We start from the raw sequence: 23,441 nt of genomic DNA, 5'->3' as shown, positions 1-23,441 counted from the left end.
ATTATATGTGGAACGCTACCTCGTTCTGTTTGGGCATTGGCCTCTGACTTCCTGAAATATCGCTGCCCCGAGTAACTAGAACTTATCAGCGGAAAGAACTGTAGGCAGAAAGAGCACCTTTTATTCTGGACAGGGCAAGACAATAAAATGCTATAGTGGCGCAATCATACCTCCAATGTGTAAGTCCCATTACCACATTCCTGCATCCCTCGATGAATGCATCAATCACCTCTGGTTCCGTAGCTAGTTCAAACGATTGATTCTGGTGACGATTCTCCACATCACGAAAACCTCTCGCCGCCTGTTGAACAAACTGATAGGATAGCTTCATGGCTTGGTTGCAATCAATATTGTGGTTAAGTATAATTACTGGGACCATGTTCTCGATTTGGTTGTCGGCCTGGAAGAAGGGGCAATAATCAGTATCAATACTTTTAAAAATAGCCGGGGGGATGTCTTTGCCAGCCTCACAATTTCCTTGCGGAGCGAGAACATGTCGTTAATCCTAGAATCAAAGTAAGTATTGCTCATCCGGTAAAGGTGAGGTTGTATCAGGCAAACTCACATATGCACCAAGTAAGACGTATGCCTCCAGAGCAGCTGCATCAGGTCAGTCCCAGCAGCCTTCCTTGACAGTTGAATACCATAAATAAATCTGTGCTGCATAAGCACACAATATTGAGCAGCATTCGTAGATATACTCACGGTATAGTTGCAATAACCGGGTACACTCCAGCCGTCTGCTCTCGCCGTTTCCAAAACTCCGTCAGTGAAGGAACCTGGTTGTTGCGAAACAGCATGTCGACGCTATCAACGCTAGACACGTAGTATAGCTTCTGGTCCAATAGAACCTCTAGCGTCTCTATACACCAGTAAACATTGTGCACGCATGGTGCAACCGGCAGGGAACGACAAACCTCTCGAACACTCCTGCCTTAGATGTACAGCAACCTCATCCCAACAGTGTAGCGCATTTTGGAGCTCCTCGGAGTACTCTGATAGAACAGTAAGTGGTTCTCGATTGCAGAGGACTGCACGAAAATACTTCATTGACTTTTCTCGGTAAGCGATGAGTTACTTGTGTGAATTTGACGTTATTTGTGTGAATTTGACACTTGCTTCTCACTGCAAGCATTATGCCAGTTTGCCTTCCCAATCCAAGTAGAGAGCCTGTAGCCAATGTCGTCCGTCACTCTCAAGTACCATGCCCGTGCGCTGGTACAGAAGATCTCCTCGGAGACAGACTCTAATGTTGGATTCAGCTCGATGTCTGTGTCCATCTACGATACCGCCTAGCTAGCTATGATCCAGAAGGATTCCGACCATAGCAGAACCTGGCTGTTCCCACAGAGCTTCAAGTACTTGCTGGATCATCAGAATTAAACCAACCGAATGCAAAAGCTAGGTATCCAGACTCCATCTCAATCCCAGACTGCATTGTCCACTCTCTAGCAGCGTTCCTCACAATATGTCGGCGCTTCAAGCTCGCTGAGTGCAGATCTGGGGGGAATATACCAAATGATATGGTAGAACGACTTAGCCGTGGAAAGGAGTTCCTTGATCAAAAACTGGCAGCCTTGACGCTTGATGGTACTGGGCACATGCAATTCGAGCTCCTCGTCCCTGTTCTCCTTATGTTACTCGTGCAGGAAGGTGTCCTCTTCAACTTTCCCGCAAAGCAGGAACTATTCAGCAACTATAAAAAGGCTTCGAGGGCTGATTTATCTTGGCTGTATAATGTCGGACTATGCAAAGTACCTCTGTTTTGCCTTTTCAGGGTATTTTTACCTTATGCGGTCGCTGCTGGTGTGGTAGCTAGCAGCAGTTTCCCCACCGTCGGGTTTCCTTCCCGAAGATCGACAGCACATAACCGAGATAGGACCGAATTGAGACAACCATTATCAGGGCCTTCATGGGGCAGGGTGGATAGCTCGAACTATGCGGAGATCTGCGGGCTCAATAAACCCCAGGCTATGAATCGATATATCAGCAGAGCCCATGCGCTACACTGTTGGAGTTCTACGAAATATCGAGGTGGGTAAACAGGATTCGTCGAAGGCATATACAGGTATAGGCTTACGCTGTGAGCTCGTGTCTAAATCAAGAGCGGGCCGCCTTTTAATGAAGCACAATCGAAGTTTTGTCTCGAGACGAGTCCTTCATCCTAATCTACGGGCATCATTTGAATTTTGCACAGTCAATAGAACCATAACTTCCTCTGACAGCATTGTTACCTAAGCTACAGATGGGCATAGACTGTGTTTATTCCTCCAGTGATGATCGTCTTGATGGTTAGATAGTCGTCCAGGCCGTACTTGCTTCCCTCGCGCCCGAAGCCTGAGTGCTTGACTCCACCAAACCTATAGTCGTTAGCGTAATCATGACCTGTGATAATAGAAGAACATACGGTGCAGCAGCATCCGAGATGACGCCTGTATTGATAGCAACCATTCCGAACTGCAAGCTCTCGGACACTCGATGAGCCCTGGCCAAATCGGTCGTGATGATATACGACGCCAATCCAACATCACACCTGTTGGCTCGCCCAATAACCTCCTCCTCGGTGTCAAACCTCGCCAGCGCAGCCAACGGGCCAAAAGTCTCCTCATTCATCACCTTCATACTATCATCGACATCCGCCAAGATGGTCAACTCGTGGAAGTTCTCTCCCAGGTCAGGCAACCTCTTCCCACCCAGCAAGACCCTCGCCTTCTTCCTCACCGCATCCTTGACATGCTCCTCAACCTTGACCACCCCCGTCGTCAACGGCCCATGCGTAGCAGAGTGATCCACAAGCCCATTGCCAACCTTGAACTTCCCCACCTCCTCCACAAGCCGCCCACTAAACTTCTCATAAACTCCAGCCTGAACATAAATCCGATTCGCACAAACGCAAGTCTGCCCTGTAACCTTGAACTTGCTGACCAGTGCACTGGCCACCGCAACCTCAATATCAGCGTCATCAAACACAATAAATGGCGCATTTCCGCCCAGCTCCAGACTGAGTTTCTTCAAACTCTCACTGCTCTGCCTCATCAGCAACTTCCCGACACGTGTCGACCCAGTAAATGAAATCTTCTTGACAACCTCACTCTCACAGAGCGCCAGCCCAAGCTGCGGGGTGTTGTTCAACGCCGTAACGACATTAATCACCCCCTTTGGAAGCCCCGCCTTCTCCGCAAGGGCAACAAGCGCATTCGTCGAAAACGGTGTCAATCCATCGCTCTTGATTACAACCGTGCACCCAGCGGCCAATGCAGCCGCAATCTTCCTCGCCCCCATCGCCATGGGGAAATTCCAGGGTAGAATCAACCCGCATACACCCACCGGCTCCTTTATGACAGACGCCCGCGAAGAAGCGTTACTATGCGGGATGACATCTCCATAGATCCTCGGCGCCTCCTCGGCAAACCACTCGAAAAAACTGGCGGAGAAGACGACTTCGCCTTCTGCATCGCCTTTTGATTTACCATTTTCGGCGGTGATGATTTTACCAAGATCTTCTTTGTTTTCGAGCAGTAGGTCGGAAATACGGCGCAGGATGCGCCCTCGGGTTCGTCCGGGAAGAGAGCGCCAGGTGGGGAATGCGGTTGCGGCGGAGGATATTGCGGATTGTAGGTCGGAGAGGTTGGATTCAGGACATGTTCCGATGGGAGTGTTGGTGGCTGGATTTGTGATGGTAAATGTGGCGGAGGATTGAGAGGCTGTCCAGACGCCGTTTATGTAGGCGGACTGAATCAGAAGCGACGGGTTTTTAAGGGAGAGAGTGGCCATTTTGTGGGAGATTTGGTTTCGTGGGAATAGAAACGGAGAGCGACTGGAAAAGAATTTCGGAGGTTATTATCTGCTCTACATACCTATCTATCTATATCTTTGTGAGCAAGGCTAGGGATTAGATCCCGATAGGCTGTCCTCGGCTCGGGTTCGAAAAGCGAGAGATATATCGATCGCTACGTAGGAATGACCACAAGGGATGAGCAACGAAGTGCGGAGGAAACGATTAGAGTACGTAATTGGTGTGTCGTATAATGACAGTGAGGTGTATTCGTTTTGACCATAAGCGGACACATTATCCCCGCGGGATGCTTGTGGAGGGGTTTGTGGCTTGCAGACGAGTCGAGTCGGTCAAGAGAACAAGAAACAAAAAAAGAGAAATGACAACGGCGCGATTCGAACGCGCGCGGTTTCCCACTAGCGGGTACTATGATGATGTTGATCACTAAGCAGCCTGAAGCTAGCGCCTTAACCACTCGGCCACGTTGCCTTATTGGATGAAAAGAGTGTCAAATTTTGACATTATGAGCTTAAAAACAGCGAGACCAGGATCAACTGCTCTGGAACCACCATTTCAGGAATTTGTAAGATATTCAGAGTTTTGGGGCGAGGTACTGTGTTCGAATATCGTTAGGAACATCATTCTCAACAGTGAGGCAAGGTTCACGAGTCTATCATAGCTACACGTACACCAGTCAGCTACCTTCCACTGCCCCCTTTGGGGAGCACTTCATCCATCCCCATGACCACCAACAACAGGTCGATCCAGCCAGACTCGAAATCTAGGCCCTCCCAAGTAGATCTGCGACATTATCAACCTGCATCGGATATTGTACCCGACTGTGTTGATCCCCGCTTTATAGATAGGCATCCGTGGCCCAATGGGACCTCGCGATACACTCCCGAGGGGCGTTCGGGTTCTATTTCTGACGCTCGGGAGGATCATGATGAGGTACCCGATCAGTCATGCTGAACACACTATCACGAAGAAAGGAAAACGGACCCGGCTACGTGTGTTTGTTTGGCCGTGGTTGTTCGCGTGACCATGACTGCGGAGTAGCCCTGATAAACATACCCCGGAGTATGGTTGAAGGGGAGGGCTGGATGGGAGTGAGCTGGCTATAAGTAAGACCTTGAATACCCTCATCTAGCTATTGGCATTTATTAGGAGACAAGCTTCTAAGATTTCATAAAATCTACCTTTCGATCTATATCAACTCTTGTCACAATGGCACCCTCTGCGCTTCTCCCCGAAACCACGTCCACCACCTCCTCCAGACTCAAACCAAGCGCAATCGCCCCTGTTGTAATCGGCCCTACCACAAAGAGAGCAACTCGCCCAACACGCCGTCTCCCCAAGTCACTCATTGAGAATGCCAAACTAGCCATCGGTCAAAAGCGTGCCTTCAACCCCGATGACCACCTCGACTACGCCCCGCCCGAGAAAATCCACAAGATGGCCGACTTTGATCTCGAAGGGGCGGGAATCTCACTCAATGCGATCTCTGAACCATTCAAGCTTTTCACGCCCGAAGCGATCAAGCAAATGAGGGCGGAGATCTTCAGTGATGATGTGCTGGAGAACTGCCAGTATAAGAGTAGTTTCTGCTCGAACATGATTAGGGGAATGGGGCACGGGTTTGTATTCAACTTTCTCTTATTCGATATACCTTCCTTCCACTCCCTGTTTTATCTCACAACGTCTGATTATATAGCCAATCACTAACAAGATATATTTACAGACGAGCCCCCTTCACCTACTCCGTCTGGAAATCCCCCGAAGTGCTATCGAAAGTCTCCTTCGCCGCAGGAATAGACCTGATTCCAGCCTACGACTACGAGATTGCAAACATCAACGTTGCCGTGAAGGACGACGAAGACACAAGCAGTGACCATGCCACAAAGACCTCGACTGATGACGACAACGTCCCTGCTTTCGCGTGGCATTACGACTCCTTCCCCTTCGTCTGCGTTACAATGCTCTCAGATTGCACAAACATGGTCGGGGGTGAGACGGCAATCAGTCTGCCATCAGGGGAGGTTAAGAAGGTTCGAGGGCCGGCTATGGTATGTCTCATATGACCTCGCACACTCTCCTGTCACCAGTCCCTGTCTCCGTATGTAATAGCCATCTACAGCAGGACTAATATTTGGGTAATGATAGGGCTACTCCGTCGTAATGCAAGGCCGCTATCTCAAACACCAAGCACTAAAGGCCATGGGCGGCCGCGAACGGATAACAATGGTTACGCCCTTCCGTCCCAGAGATCCCACAGTCCGGGACGAAACCATCCTCGTCGGCGTGAGGGGGATCAGTAACTTGTCCGAATTATACCCGCAGTATTTTGAATATAGGCTTGAGGTCCTTGAGGAGAGAATTAGGGTTATGAGGAAAGAGGAGAGAGCTAGGGAGGTTGCAGGACAGGAGTTTAATGTTGAGGGGGCGAGGAAGTGGGTTGAGGAGCAGAGGGAGTTTTTGGATAGTATTCTGAGGGAGATGTATGTTGTTGAGTAGGGGTTTGTTGGAAGATGGGTGAAGATGATTCATGTCTTGCTTAGGTTGACTTTCTTTTCTGCGTGTATCGAAATTGAGCCCTTGTTTGTTGTTATTTGCATATTTGATTTATCTAAATAAGCGGATTTCCACATAATCTTCAGAGTCCGTCGTCATAGATAGGAGCAAGTCGACCCCTGTTTGATGGCAGATTGCACGACTCCAACTGGAGACTGTATCTCGTAACTATGGTCGCCAGCATCGTGGTGTCCTAAGCAATGAATCCCCAGTGGAGAAAGTAAATCTGGAAAGTTAAGAGCAATCATGTACTTGTGTCGTGTTTTAACTCGTTAAAAGCATTGAAGAGAGAAATCCTAGGTACAGAATTCGTCCTCGAGAGCAGCAATGAATAACAGTAAATACTTCGCTAGAAAAGGGAATACAACACGCCAATAGCGAATGCTAGCTACGACGCCACACTCGCAAAATCCTCTCGAGTAGGGAAATCAGTTGAAAGCTCCCAAGCGCTACCTGGGGCATAGACTACAGCACTAGAGACGGACCTTCAACCACAAGACTTCGCAGGCTCGGCAATCCGAACCCCCTTCATCACCAAAAAAGGAAAATGGGGTATGGTGACCTTATAGACCGTTGCTAATTGGAAGCCGCTTCTTCGGCCGAATGTCATCTCTCAATGCCCGAGCAGAGCGCTTACTTGCTTTCTGTTCTTTTTCCAGCTGCAACTCGCCAATGCGGGTGGAATGAAGAGGATGACAAGACCTGCTATCAAGTCTCCCGTGGCCATAAAGCGAGAGATAAGCCCATTTGCACACAATGACGAGTGCATGAACCGCAGCGAGCGAAGATAGGGTCGAGACGAGATAGCGAAGGACCCTTTCAAGATCAATGCGCGGATTTAGTTCAAGGGCATTGTGATAAGATGGCATAGACATTAATGGCAAGCTAGTAGAGGATCTACTGGCAGGCCGGTAGCAGCGAGTATAGATAAGACGACCCAATTGTTTGCCTCCTATGCATGACCTTATCTCTACGTATGCAGGTTGCATGGGTCTTGCCTTGTGATGTATGCCTGGGTAAGAATCCGGGGTGGCGGAACGGCTCGGATCGCCTGTGGAATCCGGGTGCTGGGGGATCGGGTGAGGAATCCGAGATAGGGTAACTGACCCACGTAGCGTAGCAAGGATACTCATTGCTCCGCCACGTCCGAGAATGTGCTGGCCATTCAATGGGGTTTGCTTCAGAGTTACGGTCATTATTACCGCAGCTGTCGCGTGTGCTCGATGAGGTAGACTATCCGTATCGGCTTCCATTCCCTTCACCTGTTGCGACCCCCAAGATCCAATCAACAGGATAAAGGCACCTTGAAGATGCGGTAGCTATACACTACGTACCATGCACAAAGAGTACACTCTCCCTACCTAGCCCGCCTTGAGTCCTGACTACGACCACCTCGACATACCTACCCTCTCACCTCACCCACAACCACGATGCAATCCGCCAACCGTCTCCTCCGCACCCTCAAAACAGACACCCCCGCCTATGGTGGCTGGCAAATGCTCCCCGGTACAAACCTGACCCGCACGCTCTGCCGCTCCTCCCCCTACATCTCCTGGCTTCTGGTCGACCTCGAACACGGCAACATCTCCGACGACGGCATGCATGAAATCGTCGCCGCGGCTGCAGCATGCGGCGTGTCTCCTATTGTCCGAGTTCCAGAGGGTCAGCACTGGATGATCAAACGCGCGTGAGACAGTGGCGCGCATGGGATCCTTGTTCCTGTGGTCGAGAGTGTGGGTGATGTGGAGAAGGTTGTGAGGGCTTCGAGGTTCCCACCTAAGGGGAATAGGGGGTTTGAGAGTCTTTTGGCGATTGAGAAGTTCGTTCAGCATATCCCATGTGGGGGTGTGAGGGAGTTAACGGGGAGGGAGTACTTGGAGCAAGCGGATGAGAGTCTCGTGATTGCCGTGCAAATCGAAACTAAAGGTGCATTTGACGCTGTTGAAGAGATTGCGGCTGTTGACGGGGTTGATGTACTATTTGTAGGGCCGTTTGATCTGGGGATTGCCATTGGACATCCAGTTCGTGCGGACGGGGGCTATGATATCGAGCTTGTGCGGGCCATTCAAAGGGTTAGTGAAGCTGCGAAAAATGCTGGCAAGATTAGTGAGATTTATTGTGACTCTGGGGAGCAGGGGAGGAGATATGCGGACCAGGGGTTTCGAATGATTAGTGTTATGACGGATATGGTTGGTTTGAAACAGGTGTTCAGGGGAGCTTTCGCTCATGCGGTGGAAGATATATCTCAGCCCTACGGGGGAATGTAACCAAGAACCATTGGCTCGCTCGTTGTCTACCAGTTTGGGAGAGCTTGCGAGACGACGTCAGGCCGAGGCGAAGACCACGGCTGAGTGGGCTGACGGGGGCTAGCCATGTAGGGCACTCTAGCGCTACCATATTTAGCCTGCGCAGCAATAAAAGTCTTCTGACGATCAGCTCCGGTCTTTCCCTAAAACACATCATCCTCTATATGGGCGGTTCATGCGCATCCACACGATAATGCGAGCTGAAGTCGTTGGGTAGTCAGTGGTAACAGGCCAGCCACGTATCCTGAGCCAACCACTCGTAAGCGCTAATGCTTTTACTTCCCTGGAAGGAGTGCGGCTGCTAGAATGAGATCACCGACCCGGTTCCTAGTCCGGCCTGATTGATTTATGGGCTGTTCGTTGCATGTGCCACCGAACACTACGTACCTGAAATCGGCCCGATCCAAGACGAAAGGCTATGTAATCGGCTAATAATCATTTAATGTTCAAGAAAGATCCAGGCTGAAAAGTTTATCATGCAACAATGGACAGCAAGTTCATCCGAGGGGTGATTTCCATATTTAAGCGGCCTATTGCGGCGGCAACCCACCGTTGTCCTCACCATAACATCACTGTCAGCTGTCAATATCACCATTGGAAAGGTTTTTGAACACAGGCGCTGCCCATTCTGGTCGTCATTTTTTGGATTCAGCATCTTGTTATCTTCACTTGCGCCGAACAATTAGAGCGAACAATGACGCTGCATCACCTGAAGGGGAAGACACAGCATCTGCGAGAGTATTTCAATGTCGAGTAGGTGTGATTTCTACTTCGTTGAAGAATTTCAGTTGACGCGCGACAGGCTCGATAAGGATTACGTTGCGTTTGAGGGCTCAGAACAAGAGGCGCTCGCTGTTTACCTGAAGGGGAACCTTACCTTCCGATTCAATGAGCCGTTAGTCGTCAAGCATATTCGCTTGCATCTTTCTGGCGTACGGCGCGTCGCGTGAGTGATGTATCTTCCACGGGGAACTCGGAGCTGACCACCATAGACTTCCGACACGGACCAGCTGGAAGAAGTCACGGGAGGAGGTTTTCTTTACACAATCGTGGGAGTTCCATGATCCCTATCGGACCACGCCACAAATACTCCCAGTTGGGGACTACAAATTTCCATTCAGCGTGCTTCTCGAGGGATCGCTGCCGGAGACGGTGGAGGGGATGAAGGTGGCGTCGATTGAATATTCCTTCACGGCTGAGATTGGTCGAAAGCGCGGAAAGGATATCACATTCCATAAACCATTGCGGATTATTCGGGTACCGACGACGTATATGGCTGACCTGGTATGTACTCACCACCCTGGTGGCGGTACCAGCTGACAGTGAAGACACTCGATGAGACGTGGTCGGAGAAGATCGCGTATCGAATTGAGATTCCAAACAAGATTGTCGCATTTGGTTCCTCGCTTGAAGTCAACTATCAATTCGCACCCTTGCTGGAGGGTCTGCAGATCCAGTACATCGAATCGCAGCTGCTAGAGATACGAGATCTCATGCTGAGTGAGGGCGAGCCGAGGCCTGGCGAGGACACCACAACCACCATTCTACTGAGCGACCGCCATGATATCGAAGACCAGACGACAGAAGACGGAGTCAAGGCGACGGAGGGATGTCAATTCGCGCGAGCACTGCAGCTTCCGCGCGGGCTAGGACAGTGCATCCAGGACACCGAGGTGATGGGAATCAGAGTGCATCACAAGCTCCAGGTCAATGCTCGGCTGAAGAATCCCGACGGGCATCTTAGCGAGGTATGGGCGCCCTTTCTAGTAACAAGAACTATACTGACAGGTCAGCTGCGGTTGACTATTCCGGTCGCGATATACCTATCTCCGCATTTTCGAGTATGGGATGAAGGCTCTGCGAACGGGAATACAGCTGTATCTCCGGCGGGCATCAATCAAGACCATAACAACGAAGCTCCTCCGGCGTATGGACAGCACGAATCGGACCGAATGGTGGAGAATACGAACTTGCCATGATAGGGCGGGTTAGGCTTGTATATTAACGCTGTTATGAGTGATGACATCAATTAGAAGAATACTAGGTAGATTGATTCCAAGTCAACTTGTCAACTTGTTAATGAGTGCAGCCTCAGGCAGTAACTGCTCACTCGGGCCAACAACCATCCGCGGCTCTGACCACGCACTGACTCGCACTGACTCGGATGAACTGAACTCTCGGATGAATCCTTTTCGGCCTCCCGCTTCTTGTTGGCCCGAGCACCATCTTGATTCTTGATGGCTCTCGTTAGCCAGCTCCATCACAACTATCTACACTCTGACTCAATCCATTCGGCTACTGTATTACTCCGTTGGGCAGTTTCAAGTACCAGCCTTTGTGTATATATCACCCCTTACATCGCTTCTCAAAATGGACCACCAATATCAATCACGAACATCAAGTAGCTTGCCTTTGCTTGTCTATCCTTGGCACAAAGCTTCGTTTTCTCTATCACTCACTAAGCTAAATCGTCATGACGAAAGAAGAGGTTCTTGCGGTTGACGGCCGCGACTCTGAGGCTGCCACCGAAAGCTCTGGACGCGCCAGCCCTGTGAAGCCGGACAATATTACTCCTGAGATGGACGAGTTTGTGCTTGGCCGCCGCGGACAGCTGGCGTTCTTTACCTTGTCGGTGTTGACCTTGATGGTTGCGTTGGACGGAACGAGTATCTCGGTTGCCTTACCGGTTGGTCTCTACGGTCTTGTTGATTCTATGGAATGCGGACTGACAATGATAGATCATCACGAGAGATCTCGGTGGAACAGCCATTGAAGCTTTCTGGAGTGGTACCTCTTTCCTTCTATCGTCGACAGGTAATGACCATCTCAATACTTCTACTACAGCCATAACTGACAACCCCAGTTTTCCAACCCAACTTCGCCTCCCTCTCAAGCATCTTTGGCCGCCGTCCGCTGGTTTTGATTGCGTTGACTCTCTTCTTCATTGGCACAGTCGTCTGCTCTGTCGCCGACAACTTCACGCACATGCTCGTTGGCCGCTCAATTCAGGGTGTCGGCGGCGGGGGCCTCATCGCGCTAAGCGAAGTCATCGTCACTGATCTAGTCCCGCTGCGTCTCCGAGGCCAGTACTTTGGTATTCTCTCGGCCATGTGGAGTGTTGGATCTGTTACCGGTCCAATCCTCGGTGGTGGTTTTGCGCAGGATGTTAGCTGGGTATGCCTCCCACACTCACCCCTATACGACCGCAAATACTGATGAACATAGCGCTGGATCTTCTACATCAACTTTCCCTTCATCGGGATCAGTCTGGTGACGATAATTCTCTTCCTGAAACTCAACATAATCCCGACCTCTCTAGCTGAGAAGCTCAAACGAATCGACTACATTGGCACAATCATCTTCGTTGGCTCACTCTCCTCCTTCCTGATCCCGCTCACATGGGGTGGAATCCTCTACTCATGGTCTTCATGGCGCACTCTCGTGCCCCTAATCATCGGCGCCGTCGGCATCATTGTCTTCACAGTCTATGAAGCCCGCTACGCCACTGACCCGATTATCCCACCAAAGATCTTCCAGAACCGTACCGCGAGCGTTTCCTTCGCCGGCTCCTTCCTGCAGGGCTTAGTCCTCTGGTGTATGCTCTACTACCAACCCCTCTACTACGAAGCCGTCAAGGGCTACAGCCCCATAATGGCAGGTGTCGCCCTCTTCCCAGCAACATTCACCGTCGCGCCCTCCGCCGCCGTGGTCGGAATCCTAGTCACGAAATTCGGCCACTACCGCTGGGCGATCTGGCTAGGTTGGTTCCTTTCAACCTTTGGCCTTGGTCTTCTCTGCTACATGGACGTCGACACCTCAATCCCGGCTTGGATCTTCATCAATATCGTCCCGGGTATCGGACTCGGTTTGCTGTTTCCCAGTATCGGCTTCGCAATCCAAGCTTCTGCCACAAACGACACCCTCGCCATTGCAGTCGGGATGTTCTCCTTCTTCCGCGCAATGGGGCAAGCTGTCGGCGTCGCGATCGGAGGCGTCGTCTTCCAAAACAGAATGTACCACAACCTTCTCCAATACACGGAACTTGGTCTTGCAGAGCGCGCGAGTGAACTCTCTCAAGATGCTGCGGGCTTGGTCGAAGTGATCAAGCATATGGCTGATGGCGCGGAGAAGTTGGCGCTGCGGACTGCGTACACGGACTCTCTGAGGATCGTGTATGCGGTGGGTTGTGCGGTCTGTGGAGTTGCATTTGCGTTGAGTCTTTTGACGGAGAGCTATGATTTGAATAGGGCTTTGGAGAGTGATCAGACACTGAAGAAGGGGAAGAATGAGAAGGTAGAGGGGGATGTTGAGGCAAAGGGTGAGAATTAGAGGGGTGTCAGTGATTGAGAGAGAGAGATTTGTGGATCTGCTTGTTTTGCATGTACTAATGGTTTGGACATCTCCTGTCATGATTGATTAATGGATAGACGACTACTTAATTTTATAGAGAATTATACCTCAATTAAAAGACGATTTTCTGAGTAGCTGTATCTTTGTGTACTCATTGCAAGTATGTCAGCGGTACGGGAATATCTATCCAGCAAAGAGACTGTCGGTCGCGACCTCAACGAGAGCTTCTTGGGCGTCACAAATAAGCGAAGATACAAGACAAATGAGAAAGAAGCTGGAGACGAAAAGTAGACAGCTGAACCCAGCTGTTGCTGGAAGCTTGTGCTCTGTTTTGTCGGCACACCCCTCACTCACCTTAAGGTTCGGCTTGGTCCTCGGCTCGATCAGTAATCTTAATCCACCCCCGGATTCCATCATCACCGAACATCACGCCGCGCATTCTATCATCGATCAATTCTAATCCTCACTATACCGACCTCGGCTACGGTTGTTGAGGGTCCTTATATCAACTACGACTTATCCACAAACCATCCGCATGACCATTCCCTACGACCGCTACGACACCCGGCTACAACCTACCTAGATCACCACCATGTCCCTCAATCCTACCTCCAAACCCGTCCTCGCAGTAATAGGCGTCGGACCTGGGATCGGCTCCGCTGTCTCCCATCACTTCGCCGCGCAAGGCTTCACCGTGGCCCTCCTCTCCCGCACCGAATCCAAGCTCGCCTCAATCCAATCCTCCATAAACTCCCAACACGGTGAAACCGCCTCAAAATACTATGTCACGGACGCGCGCTCCGAGTCTAGCCTCCGCTCCACCTTCACCCTTATAAAGTCCGAGCTCGGCCCTGTGCATGTGCTTATCTATAACGCCGGTTCGAGACGGTTCACACCAAGGACGATTCTCGAGACGGAGAGCGAGGAGTTTGAGAATTTCACGCGCATCAACCTCTTCGGGGCATTCTTCGCGACGAAATGTGTTCTTCCCGATATGCTCGAACGATCTGCGGGGACGATTATCTTCACGGGCGCGACGGGATCGATTCGGGGGAGCGCCGGGTTGAGTTCGTTTAGTCCCGGGAAATTTGGTCTGAGGTCGTTATCGCAGATTATCGCAAGGGAGTTTCAGAGTCGGGGGATCCACGCGGCGCATGTTCTTGTGGATGGGCCCGTGGAAAGCGATATTGTCGGCGGGGTAGTGCGACGGCGGTGGGAGAGGGATGGCGAGGAAGAGAAATTGAAGGAGAAGGACCTGTATCTGATGCAGCCGGAGGATTTGGCAAAGATCTATTGGTACTTGTATACGCAGCCACGGAGTACGTGGACGCAGGAGTTGGATGTGCGGAGTCAGAGAGAGCAGATGTTTTCCAAGCTGTAGCTGTTGCCTCAGGCTGGTGATAGCTAGCTGACATCACGTGACATCATGTGCCATTAACTTTTGTCTTCCAGGCACTCAGGGGTCAGAGCTTTATTTGGAGAGTATATTACAGTTTATCCTCTTTCAATCAGAATATCAACTTCACAAATGCAATGGGAGCCATCAGTATCAGTATCAGGGGCTGTTCATGAGATGAGACCGCTAAAAATAAGTGCCGTCTGCCAGTGAGCGCTGGGCCTGGCGGGGAAGCAACCTCCACCGTAAGGCTGCCCCTTTTTTCCCAAATTCCACGCCCGTTCCTCGCAACTGCAGGGCATCTGATTGGCCTATCTGGCCTCATCTCCAATTAGTTTCATAAGGCTAGCCTATCCTTGGCTCGCGCCATCGTTAGCGCCTCTTTTTCAGCGGCGACCGGGACCGGTTCTGCCAGACCCTGCAAGTTACAACACAACATTCTGGCCGCCTCTCCGACCTATCCAGCTGTTTGACGGTAGCCTCTTGATGTTGCTCGAGCCCGACGGTACACAATGTGGTTCGCGCGCTTCCAGCTCACGGCCATTCTGCTCTGGTCGCTGAGTGTTTCCGCTACGATTCTCCAGAACGGCCAGCCCAGAGACGATCCTTACCCGGGCCAGCTGTCCGCCATCGATCTTGACAGTTCGTGGAGGAACTACGATGCCGATGCACCTGAGATCTCTTACAAGGGGAGATGGGACAGTAAACACATTTCCTGTATGTCTACTGTTTTCTCGCTATCGATTGCGCTAACTAACCATGATAGGGTGGTCGTGTGTCTCTCGCCTCCTATCCTCTGCATTCCTCACTAACCCTTCGACAGAGCACCGGGTCTGAAGGTGCAGTTTTCTGGCAAAAAGGTGCGAGCGATCCGATCTTCTCCATACGAGCCGCGTTGACAGTGTTATACAGCTTGCGTTGAGTTTCGGTGAACACACGAACGAGGGAACGCTCGTCGCTTATCGGTACGACTTTCGCTTGGGATTCGATGAACTGGTAATAATGTGAGGCAGGATTGGAACACTCGACTGGTTATTCACAAACGTCACCCACGACGCGACGTACCAGTTTATCGGTGAGGGAACGCATTATGAAGAGCTACCCACCGATGGCGACCATGTTTTCGAAATGAGAGGTACGAGCAATCTCGCAATTGTCATGGCGCAAGCTAACCGTCATAGTCACGAATTGGGGCATAGGATAAGTACATCGATTCGCTTTCACGACTTCCGCTCATACTTCGCACAGTCCAGATCGCCGGTGTTTCCGTCGACGTCGATGACCACCTTACGAAGCCACCAACGTTTAAGAAGAAGATTGAGATTATCGGAGGATCGTACGTTCTTACGCAACTGTCCGTCATGACAAACCTCTAATAACAACAGAATCACGGGTGGACAATATGCTACGTACGAAACCATCTCCTCATGGGCCTTCATCTACGCACAAGGCCTGGGCAATGTGGAATTTGGAATCACGGTTTGTACTCGACGGCAATCTCAGCTTGATCATCTCTAACGATTTAGGCCTACCCTGGAGCATGTCTCGCTGACATGGCGTGCTACGGTGGCGGTGTCCATGGAACGGTATGCTTGCCCTCACTACGGTCCGCAAGTCGCAAGCCGCAAGTCTAACAGAGATAGATCTGGTGGTGGCACCGAGCTTCTGACCCCGGTTCCCGAGCTGGCGGCATGTACGGTCGCGAGCCGGAAGAGTGGGACGTGTCCGCCGAGCAGCCCGCCGACCTGGTCATTATCCAGATGGGCGGCAATGACCACCGCCATCCGAACGAGATTCCTGGAGAAGAATTCTACCAGAACTACATCGATGTGATTGAGAACGTCCACAAACACTGGCCTGATGCTGAGATCGTCATCATGGTACGCTCCCCATCTTCTCTCCGCCCCTTTCCTTCACGATAGTGACTAACACGGCTTTCATAGACCCAATGGGGCGTTTGGAAACAAGAAGGCGCCGAATACAACCAAAACAGCGTGTATGAAGAAGAAATCACCCGCGTCTACGAACACTTCAAGGACCGCAAGTGGCGCTTTGTGCATCTTTTCCACACCGACGGCATCCTTGGACATAACGACATCAACCCCAAGAACCACCCCACGGACGTTGGCCACGTCAAGATCGCGAGCCATATGTTGCAGTGGACGAACCTGATGCTCGGGTGGGAGTTGAACCCAAGAGGTGAGATGCAGCACGGAACGCTGTACTGGAATAACATGGAGAATTATTAGTTTTTTCTCTTCTTCTTGCAAGCAAAGACGGGGCTTAGATTCTTTTTATATATATTTTTATATACCACGCGCGATGAAAATAGGGGTGGATCTAGAAGCTGTACATTATGACATGATACATAAGAGGGCATGGATGTCCTGTTTATTTCTTCATTGTCTTCTGTGGTGATTCGCTGGTTCACCTTATCAGGCACTTTACCTTCGTATATCTCAGACTGGCCAGCATTATTTCTTGATAAGGCGTGCTGCGCCCTCCTTCTAATCTCAAGAGGGATAGCGGACGTATCATGGCTCCTTTTTAAGGCTCCATATGATCATTACTTCATGCACTGTGGGCCTATTGGTCTAGTCCAATTGGCCTGCCTGCTCATCAATCCTGGCGGGAACGGCAGCGATTCCCGCAAACCCGCACTTCGAATGGGATCAATCTTCAGGCCAGGAAACAACAGGGCGCTTTACTAAGGGGTATGTACTACTGGTTGGCGAGCCGCGAAATCAAGCAACTTATTGACCCTTCCCTCTCGAGTCTCTGCAGCGGCCAGCCTCGCTCCTGGATCCTTGATTTACGCTAAAATCTCACTTTTCCAGTGCTTTCAGCGCACCTAATTTTGTACAACCATTGGTCTTTTCTCCGCGCTCCATCATCCCAGCGCGGTACAAACGCGGTACAGCTGGCCATCAGCCCTATACTAGGTGTCAGACGTGGGCCTGCAGGTGCACTACATAACCTACCAAGTTCCATCCGCACCGGCCTTCTCGTCTTTTCCCATCTCTATAGCTCCCATACTATCCATTGGCCCGCACCTGCTAGGTAATCCCGATATAATTCCTGCACACAATATGGCACCCAAGTCGCAATCTAAACCCTTCACCCCCCTCCTTCCGGCGCACATCCTCCCAGCAGGAAAAACAATCAGCCAAACTCCCCTTTCAGTTGGCGAAGAAAGCCTCTCTCCCGTCTTCCGCGACAACTTCACAATAACAACCTGGCTTCTCCTCGGCGCTTTATTCCAAGGTGCCCTACTCACCCTCTTCGGATCTCTCGCCCTCCTCCCCGCCATCCTCCTCACCCTCTACAAAGCCGTCGACACAACCCTCATGGCCACCGGCCTGACCCGAAATCGGTATCTCGACGGCATTATAAAGACAAAATACGGCTCACAACACCCAAACCCGGACGGAAGTTTCGGCTCCGAACCATCGTCCAAGGGCATCGTTGTCTTTCTCCTCGGTTCAAAATGCAACCACCCGCTCGGGATTTTGGCACCGGGCTTCGCGGAGCTAGGGAAGCGTGGAGACGCCCTGGTCGCCTCATACAAAGAACGATCTGAAGAGTACGGACTACTGAATATGAAGACCTGGATAGGCCAGACGCATGATAGCGGGAACGAGATCGTGACGGTTTTCTACCTCCGAGATTACGAGTCGTTACACAAATTCGCGCACGACGAACTGCACATGGATACAGTCCGCTGGTGGGGTCAGGTTGTGAAAAAGTATCCGCATATCGCGATTTACCATGAGACTTATGTGGTTCCGGAAGGCCATTGGGAGAACATCTATGCGCAGAGCCATCCGACGGGAATGGGAGGGGCTATGTTTCCGTTTCGGAAGAGTGTAAAGGGGGAGGTTCAGGAGGGGTGGGCTCGGGGGGTTATCGAGCAGAAGGGGGTGTTGAGGAGTGCGTCGGGACGGTTGAAGGGGATGAGCTATTTGAGGGAGAGGGAGATGGAGGGGGATGAGCTTTATGACATGCCCATTTGAATGGCATTGAAGAGGGGTGGGTGTGACACTGTGAACTGTGTGAAAAGGAGCTGAATGGTGCGGTGTTCCAAGGGAGAAGGGGGGTTTATAGTCGCGCAGGGGGCATATGCGGGAAAGAATGACCGAGCAGTGAGCAGTGCTAAAGGTAGTAGGTAGCAATGGAGAGCTTCCTGCGGTTCATTAGATGCCGGCCTGCCTTTGGTAGCGTTTCACGCTGATTAGCACGGTTGCGGTTAATGAACTAGATATCGCGTGGCAAAGTGATGTTCATGCTCTGTTTCAATAACCACCATATGTGTTCCATCGTGGCATCGACTACTGTGTATATACATCAAACCGGCGGCTCCGAGGTCGGCAGCAGCCGCAGTGGGCCCGCCGAAGGAATTTACACCCACCTCCACAGACTTCCAGTCTTTCATGCTCAGCCTTTCACCCAGAATTGGTTATCAAGTTACCAATCAGAAGTATGATTCCTTTTTTCCGAAGCTCACGGCCAGATGCATCATGGCACCGCATCGGCCTCGCCTCAGACCTCCCCGACATCACTCCCGACACCGACTGCCAAGTAACAACACAGTGCAAAGCCTTCAAGATCCCTCCAGCCACCAGCGAGAGTCCGACACCCACAGATATCAACCTCCCGGGGGATCTGAAAGATCAAGTTCTTGTTTTCAAGTACAAGGGAGCTGTTCATGCTATTGATCATGTACGTCCGTCGCAATCTATCCGCATCTCCTCATTTTGCTGATATGGTGACTAGCAATGCCCACATTCCTCCTTCCCACTGTCTCAAGGAAGTCTCTTTGACATTGAGGATTTTGGAATCGCATTGAGTGCCGGAATTACCTGTCCGAAGCATGGGTGGTCATTTGATCTGTTCTCCGGCAAGGCGGACCGCGGGAATTACAAGTTAAAGGTTTGGGAAGTACAGCTTCGTGATTGCTCGACAGCGTCAGATGATAAGGAGATTTGGGTGAGGAGGAAGCAAAGAATTGGATAAGCAGCCTATCGGAATTCTTCGACATTTTTGCGTTGAGTGACAACAAGCGAGCTGAATACGCGCAGAACCAATCCTAGCCTTGCACTGCAACCCCAGTCTGGTTTCCCAAGTCGGCCTTTTTCCAGGTTTCCACTTCTTATCAATCGAGCAACCTGCGACTGAGAGGATGTGTTTCTTATTCTAGCGCACAAGAGTGACGCCATCGTGTTTAGTATGGCCTTGCAGTATGGGTTACGCTCTAAAATGAACGGCTCCTGGCATCCGATGGCTAGAAAATCGGCAGGGATCATGGGAACTCATATGACGGTTAAGATAATATGGAATTCAATGGATAGAGGTCCTTCCTCGGCGTTCGTGGACGATCTCGATTCCAGCAATCATCTCGAGTCTGCGAGATGGGTTCTGGAGGCAGGTGTTCGATTTGGAAATAGGCACCTGAAACTCAACACACAGGTCTGGAGATGTGCTAGCTTCAAGAATCGTACCGCTCCTGTCGAGGGCGTGTTTATAGGATGTCCTGGCATGCTGAGAGTTAGTGACCGGGAACAGCAAGACCAAGCTTTGTTACCTATATGGTAGCAATTTCCTATGTCCAGAAGCTTACGTGCATGTCTAGGCAAAGGTCTTATATTCCAGATCCACAGCCTGATCATGAAACCAACCAACTAGCGCTGCACATGTCATATAGTGCTACATTGTATCCATGTAAACCAGCATCGTACCCGCTTGAGGTACCACAGCTGGGGGCAAGGGTATACTGTTCGCAGCGTCAACCCAACGTCAAGAATTCCCCCGTGCGTTTTTCACCATGTAAATAGCCATCACGTACTCCGTTTGTCTTAATCGTTAGATGTCCTGCGAATTCTCTCGCTCTATCTATAAAGCCACGTGATGGATACATGCCTCAGGCCACAACGGGCATGATGGACGAGTCGGCAGACAGCATTACTCTTGCATCTCCGCAACCACCAAGCCATCACATATAACACCATCATCCCGATGATAGATGCTTGTTACACCTGCCGCCGGCGGCACATCAATTGCGATCGGACTCAGACGCCTTGTCTGAAATGTCAAAAGGCCGGACTAAAATGTCTAGATAAGAGGCCGATTCGCTGGGTGCAGGGTGTCGCAATCCGCGGGAACATGCGCGGACGATCTCACCAGGACAATTCAGTCTGCTCATCCCCGGTCGAGCAGGTTGATACACGATCCACTACGCCGGTAGGAATCTTGCAACAGGCACAGACTTTCTCACTTGTGGATTTGGTGCCCACTCATTCGGCCCAGACAAGCCTGCCGGGCTCTCTGAATGATGTAGCATTGTCTAACTTGGATCGTTTGAAGCATTACTATTTAGACTACTGTCGGTGCTCATTGCGGATGTTCCGAAATTGCACCCGCTGACAGCGTACAGACAATGACCGCATCTGCCAGCTCTTGATCGTCTATGATAGCGACAACAATCCGTTTCGCAGTCTGATACCCCTGGCGCTGAATGATGCAGTTCTCCTCGATGCTATCTGCGCTTTGGCAGCTCGCCATCGAGCTAACTTCAATCAGCCATTCTCTTCAACTCCCACGCAAGCTTCTTCAGTCTCGCCGAATGTGGACGGCGAGGCTCTACGGTTCAAGCACGGCGCCATCCAGGGACTTTCCAAGTCATTGACTGCGCAGCGGTCATACCACGACTCCACTGTGGCTAGTGTCTTCCTCTTGGTTTTCCTTGACCTCGTGGAGTCCGGTTGCGACCGGTGGAACTACCACCTTGAAGGCGCGAAGAGTCTGATGGCTTTAACGCCGACGCATGATCCCGGTCGTACATTGCAACGGATTCGCAAATTCATCGTCAAGCAAACGCATCTGTATCTCACCCGCTCCAATCTCGTCTGATGTACGAAACTCATACTGTCTAGGATTGAAGCACTTGGAGCCACCTTTGTGCGACCTGAACTGTTATCCAAGTCAAGCTCCATCGACGAGTCTGCCAATCTGCTTCAAGATGTGGTCGAAGAGTCCTTCCTCGGCTGCCCAGAATACATTTTGACTGCAGTGCAATTTTTTTCCTTGCAGCGCGACCTGATTGCCAATGGAAACCGCTCGGACCAAGCTTCCATACACGAAGTCATTTCGGTTTATGATGCCGTCAGGGAATTTGACTGCAAAACGTGGGCGACAGCGCTCCCGCAGGAAAGTGTCACGCGAGATATCGACGATCTTTGCAAGCTTGCTCGGACATATCAGCTTGGAGCGATGCTATACGGGCGCCGTGTCCTCGACGCCCTTGAGCAAATCCGAACAAACCAAGACTCCGTGGTCGCAGAGCTCGTCGGGATCATCAATTCACTTCAGCACGGGTCCAATCTCCTGAAATGCATTCTCTGGTCCATCACGGTCGCAGGTCTCGAATCTGAGTCCCAGCTCCAACGAGACATTCTCATCCAAGCTCTTGAGAGTTTCTGGATGGATACAAAGTGCTTGAACGTCACACACGCAGCCAAAATCCTCCAAGCCCACTGGATCAACATCGACACTCATAAAGCGGAGGTGAGTGATTGGATTTTCGATATTTGCCAGCTGAGCCACGATTGGCTGCTGCTATAGCTTGGTTCGGTTCGGTTTGGCGTCTTGTGGTGTGGACTGTGGTTGGGCCCGCCACTCCCCTGAACTTCCTATTCCGGCTTACTGGGTCCTCTCCAGTGCTCCACCATCTGGCCATGACTGCACATTTTAAAGCACAACCACTGGCTGCTTTCACGGACCTTGAGCCAAGCCTTTGAGGAAGCTATTTTTCCGCCGCTCTCCGACCAACTACCCCAATAAGAAGGTCTTGGGAGAGTATTACGAGATACAAATGCAGTGAGCGGCACAACGGCTTCTATATAATGGCTTGCACGGACTGCAGGTTATATGTACCCCGTCGGAGCTTGCTCGCTGAAGCCATGAAACATTGCTACTTTCCACCACACTCAAACACCGGATGATGACGTCGCCGAAAGAAACGGGGCAAGATACACCCTCGTCCAGCAATGTCGGCAATTTCGACCAAATTTCTCTAGAAAGGCTCGGGCGAGAGCGACCGCCGTCGTTTTCAGGGGCGTGGTCTGAAGTCGCATTTTGCTTCTCTATTATCATGTCCCAGATTCTAGCGGTACGTCGGTCGCGCATTATCTATTGACCATGCTAATCCACAATAGGAGTACTATATCTCAGGGTCAAACGTCCTCCTACCAACTCTAATCGAGGAACTCGATTTCCCCGCCGAGTCCGCGATATGGCCGGCCACATCGCTCTCTCTCGCCGTCACCTCTACCCTGCTGATCTTCGGTCGGTTGACTGATATGTTCGGTGGGTACGCCATCTATATTGCTGGCGCTGGATGGTTGACCATCTCCTCGATCCTATGCGGTGTGTCCCAGTCATGGTTGATGCTAGTCATCTGCCGCGCTCTTCAGGGTCTCGGACTTGCCGCGTTTCTCCCCTCCGGCGTCATGATCTTAGGTAAAACCTACCGACCAGGCCCGCGCAAGAACTTCGTCTTCAGTCTCTACGGCGCGTGCGCAGCACTAGGTTTCTTTATCGGAATCTTCTTCTCGGGACTAAGCAGTCAGTACCTCACATGGCGGTGGTATTTTTTCCTCGGTGCGATTCTGTCCGCCATCACAACACTCTCCTCGATATTCTATATCCCGCGGGATTATCAAGAAACAAGAGGAAACAGCGCGACGATGGACTGGTACGGATGTGCTCTCTCGATATCCGGGACAGTATTATTCGTTTTTGCGATAGCACACAGTGCATACGCGCCGCAGGGCTGGCGGACTCCATACATCCCCGTCTGCTTTGTCCTGGGGATCATCCTCCTAGGTATCATGACCTACGTCGAAGGATGGGTGGTAAAAAATCCACTCTTGCCCGGCGATATTTTCGCTGTGAAGTACATGACCCCGCTCGCGATTGCACTGCTCTTTCTCTACGGCAGCCTTGGTGTCTTCCTCCTCTACTCTGTTCTCTAGTAAGCTAGCCGCCC

General features: G+C 51.1%; 12 protein-coding genes and 1 non-coding gene across 13 annotated transcripts; 10 read left to right on the top strand and 3 right to left on the bottom strand.

Annotated features, from left to right (window-relative positions):
• Positions 1–2,239: 2,239 nt before the first annotated feature.
• Positions 2,240–4,135, bottom strand: BJY04DRAFT_232372 (NAD-dependent succinate-semialdehyde dehydrogenase; the record flags this gene model as incomplete). Its single annotated transcript, XM_073719742.1, has 2 exons — positions 2,408–4,135; positions 2,240–2,360 (listed from the first exon to the last, which is right to left on the bottom strand). The coding sequence occupies exons 1-2, from the start codon at positions 3,772–3,774 to the stop codon at positions 2,240–2,242; spliced, it is 1,488 nt and encodes a 495-aa protein (XP_073574661.1). The 5' UTR covers positions 3,775–4,135.
• Positions 4,136–4,155: 20 nt separating this feature from the next.
• Positions 4,156–4,264, bottom strand: BJY04DRAFT_t31. Its single transcript has one exon. It is a non-coding gene; the product is annotated as a tRNA-Leu (tRNA).
• A 682-nt stretch (positions 4,265–4,946) lies between these two features.
• Positions 4,947–6,320, top strand: BJY04DRAFT_232370 (uncharacterized protein). Its single transcript, XM_073719741.1, has 3 exons — positions 4,947–5,412; positions 5,517–5,841; positions 5,939–6,320. Exons 1-3 carry the CDS (start codon positions 5,003–5,005, stop codon positions 6,287–6,289), a joined length of 1,086 nt encoding a protein of 361 aa, XP_073574660.1. The 5' UTR covers positions 4,947–5,002; the 3' UTR covers positions 6,290–6,320.
• Positions 6,321–6,604: 284 nt separating this feature from the next.
• Positions 6,605–7,680, bottom strand: BJY04DRAFT_155389 (uncharacterized protein). Its single transcript, XM_073708945.1, has one exon. The coding sequence runs from the start codon at positions 7,597–7,599 to the stop codon at positions 6,910–6,912; it is 690 nt and encodes a 229-aa protein (XP_073574659.1). The 5' UTR covers positions 7,600–7,680; the 3' UTR covers positions 6,605–6,909.
• A 96-nt stretch (positions 7,681–7,776) lies between these two features.
• BJY04DRAFT_205526 (HpcH/HpaI aldolase family protein) lies at positions 7,777–8,613 on the top strand (the record flags this gene model as incomplete). The annotated part of the gene is made up of 2 exons (XM_073713607.1): positions 7,777–8,008; positions 8,039–8,613. 2 exons carry the CDS (start codon positions 7,777–7,779, stop codon positions 8,611–8,613), a joined length of 807 nt encoding a protein of 268 aa, XP_073574658.1.
• A 733-nt stretch (positions 8,614–9,346) lies between these two features.
• Positions 9,347–10,631, top strand: BJY04DRAFT_214726 (arrestin family protein; the record flags this gene model as incomplete). The annotated part of the gene is made up of 5 exons (XM_073715284.1): positions 9,347–9,405; positions 9,455–9,598; positions 9,645–9,936; positions 9,981–10,400; positions 10,446–10,631. 5 exons carry the CDS (start codon positions 9,347–9,349, stop codon positions 10,629–10,631), a joined length of 1,101 nt encoding a protein of 366 aa, XP_073574657.1.
• Positions 10,632–10,901: 270 nt separating this feature from the next.
• BJY04DRAFT_155448 (MDR family MFS transporter) lies at positions 10,902–13,127 on the top strand. The gene is made up of 4 exons (XM_073708946.1): positions 10,902–11,338; positions 11,391–11,466; positions 11,516–11,826; positions 11,878–13,127. Exons 1-4 carry the CDS (start codon positions 11,126–11,128, stop codon positions 12,979–12,981), a joined length of 1,704 nt encoding a protein of 567 aa, XP_073574656.1. The 5' UTR covers positions 10,902–11,125; the 3' UTR covers positions 12,982–13,127.
• Positions 13,128–13,282: 155 nt separating this feature from the next.
• BJY04DRAFT_180880 (uncharacterized protein) lies at positions 13,283–14,533 on the top strand. Its single transcript, XM_073710123.1, has one exon. The coding sequence runs from the start codon at positions 13,595–13,597 to the stop codon at positions 14,381–14,383; it is 789 nt and encodes a 262-aa protein (XP_073574655.1). The 5' UTR covers positions 13,283–13,594; the 3' UTR covers positions 14,384–14,533.
• Positions 14,534–14,818: 285 nt separating this feature from the next.
• On the top strand, positions 14,819–16,841 carry BJY04DRAFT_180871 (SGNH/GDSL hydrolase family protein). The gene is made up of 11 exons (XM_073710122.1): positions 14,819–15,115; positions 15,165–15,171; positions 15,222–15,258; positions 15,311–15,363; positions 15,412–15,533; positions 15,580–15,598; positions 15,645–15,734; positions 15,784–15,877; positions 15,925–15,984; positions 16,042–16,278; positions 16,342–16,841. Exons 1-11 carry the CDS (start codon positions 14,911–14,913, stop codon positions 16,645–16,647), a joined length of 1,230 nt encoding a protein of 409 aa, XP_073574654.1. The 5' UTR covers positions 14,819–14,910; the 3' UTR covers positions 16,648–16,841.
• On the top strand, positions 16,663–17,162 carry BJY04DRAFT_155348 (uncharacterized protein). The gene has a single exon (XM_073708944.1). It carries the CDS (start codon positions 16,777–16,779, stop codon positions 17,107–17,109), a length of 333 nt encoding a protein of 110 aa, XP_073574653.1. The 5' UTR covers positions 16,663–16,776; the 3' UTR covers positions 17,110–17,162.
• Positions 17,163–17,487: 325 nt separating this feature from the next.
• On the top strand, positions 17,488–18,411 carry BJY04DRAFT_214722 (DUF4188 domain-containing protein; the record flags this gene model as incomplete). The annotated part of the gene is made up of 1 exon (XM_073715283.1): positions 17,488–18,411. The coding sequence occupies one exon, from the start codon at positions 17,488–17,490 to the stop codon at positions 18,409–18,411; it is 924 nt and encodes a 307-aa protein (XP_073574652.1).
• Positions 18,412–20,410: 1,999 nt separating this feature from the next.
• On the top strand, positions 20,411–22,015 carry BJY04DRAFT_205523 (Zn(II)2Cys6 transcription factor; the record flags this gene model as incomplete). The annotated part of the gene is made up of 3 exons (XM_073713606.1): positions 20,411–20,777; positions 20,829–21,276; positions 21,328–22,015. 3 exons carry the CDS (start codon positions 20,411–20,413, stop codon positions 22,013–22,015), a joined length of 1,503 nt encoding a protein of 500 aa, XP_073574651.1.
• A 529-nt stretch (positions 22,016–22,544) lies between these two features.
• Positions 22,545–23,427, top strand: BJY04DRAFT_214720 (major facilitator superfamily domain-containing protein; the record flags this gene model as incomplete). Its single annotated transcript, XM_073715282.1, has 2 exons — positions 22,545–22,562; positions 22,609–23,427. 2 exons carry the CDS (start codon positions 22,545–22,547, stop codon positions 23,425–23,427), a joined length of 837 nt encoding a protein of 278 aa, XP_073574650.1.
• Between the last annotated feature and the right edge of the window lie 14 nt (positions 23,428–23,441).

This window comes from Aspergillus karnatakaensis, assembly GCF_047715665.1.
Source record: "Aspergillus karnatakaensis strain CBS 102800 unplaced genomic scaffold BJY04scaffold_8, whole genome shotgun sequence".
NCBI classification, from domain to species: Eukaryota; Fungi; Ascomycota; class Eurotiomycetes; order Eurotiales; family Aspergillaceae; genus Aspergillus; species Aspergillus karnatakaensis.
The sequence above is the reverse complement of the archived record's forward strand: the minus strand, read 5'-3'. Positions and strand labels throughout refer to the sequence as shown.

Bases quoted from the DNA above. Each gene is read 5' to 3' on its own strand.
- BJY04DRAFT_232370 (XM_073719741.1), top strand. From the start codon at position 5,003: ATGGCACCCTCTGCGCTTCTCCCCGAAACCACGTCCACCACCTCCTCC. The intron at 5,413-5,516 runs GTTTGTATTCAA...ATATATTTACAG, and splicing joins ATTAGGGGAATGGGGCACGG to ACGAGCCCCCTTCACCTACT. The intron at 5,842-5,938 runs GTATGTCTCATA...GGGTAATGATAG, and splicing joins AGGTTCGAGGGCCGGCTATG to GGCTACTCCGTCGTAATGCA.
- BJY04DRAFT_155389 (XM_073708945.1), bottom strand. From the start codon at position 7,599: ATGGAAGCCGATACGGATAGTCTACCTCATCGAGCACACGCGACAGCT.
- BJY04DRAFT_155448 (XM_073708946.1), top strand. From the start codon at position 11,126: ATGACGAAAGAAGAGGTTCTTGCGGTTGACGGCCGCGACTCTGAGGCT. The intron at 11,339-11,390 runs GTTGGTCTCTAC...TGACAATGATAG, and splicing joins GTATCTCGGTTGCCTTACCG to ATCATCACGAGAGATCTCGG. The intron at 11,467-11,515 runs GTAATGACCATC...TGACAACCCCAG, and splicing joins TTTCCTTCTATCGTCGACAG to TTTTCCAACCCAACTTCGCC.
- BJY04DRAFT_180880 (XM_073710123.1), top strand. From the start codon at position 13,595: ATGTCCCTCAATCCTACCTCCAAACCCGTCCTCGCAGTAATAGGCGTC.
- BJY04DRAFT_180871 (XM_073710122.1), top strand. From the start codon at position 14,911: ATGTGGTTCGCGCGCTTCCAGCTCACGGCCATTCTGCTCTGGTCGCTG. The intron at 15,259-15,310 runs GTGCGAGCGATC...AGTGTTATACAG, and splicing joins TGCAGTTTTCTGGCAAAAAG to CTTGCGTTGAGTTTCGGTGA. The intron at 16,279-16,341 runs GTACGCTCCCCA...CGGCTTTCATAG, and splicing joins ATGCTGAGATCGTCATCATG to ACCCAATGGGGCGTTTGGAA.
- BJY04DRAFT_155348 (XM_073708944.1), top strand. From the start codon at position 16,777: ATGGATGTCCTGTTTATTTCTTCATTGTCTTCTGTGGTGATTCGCTGG.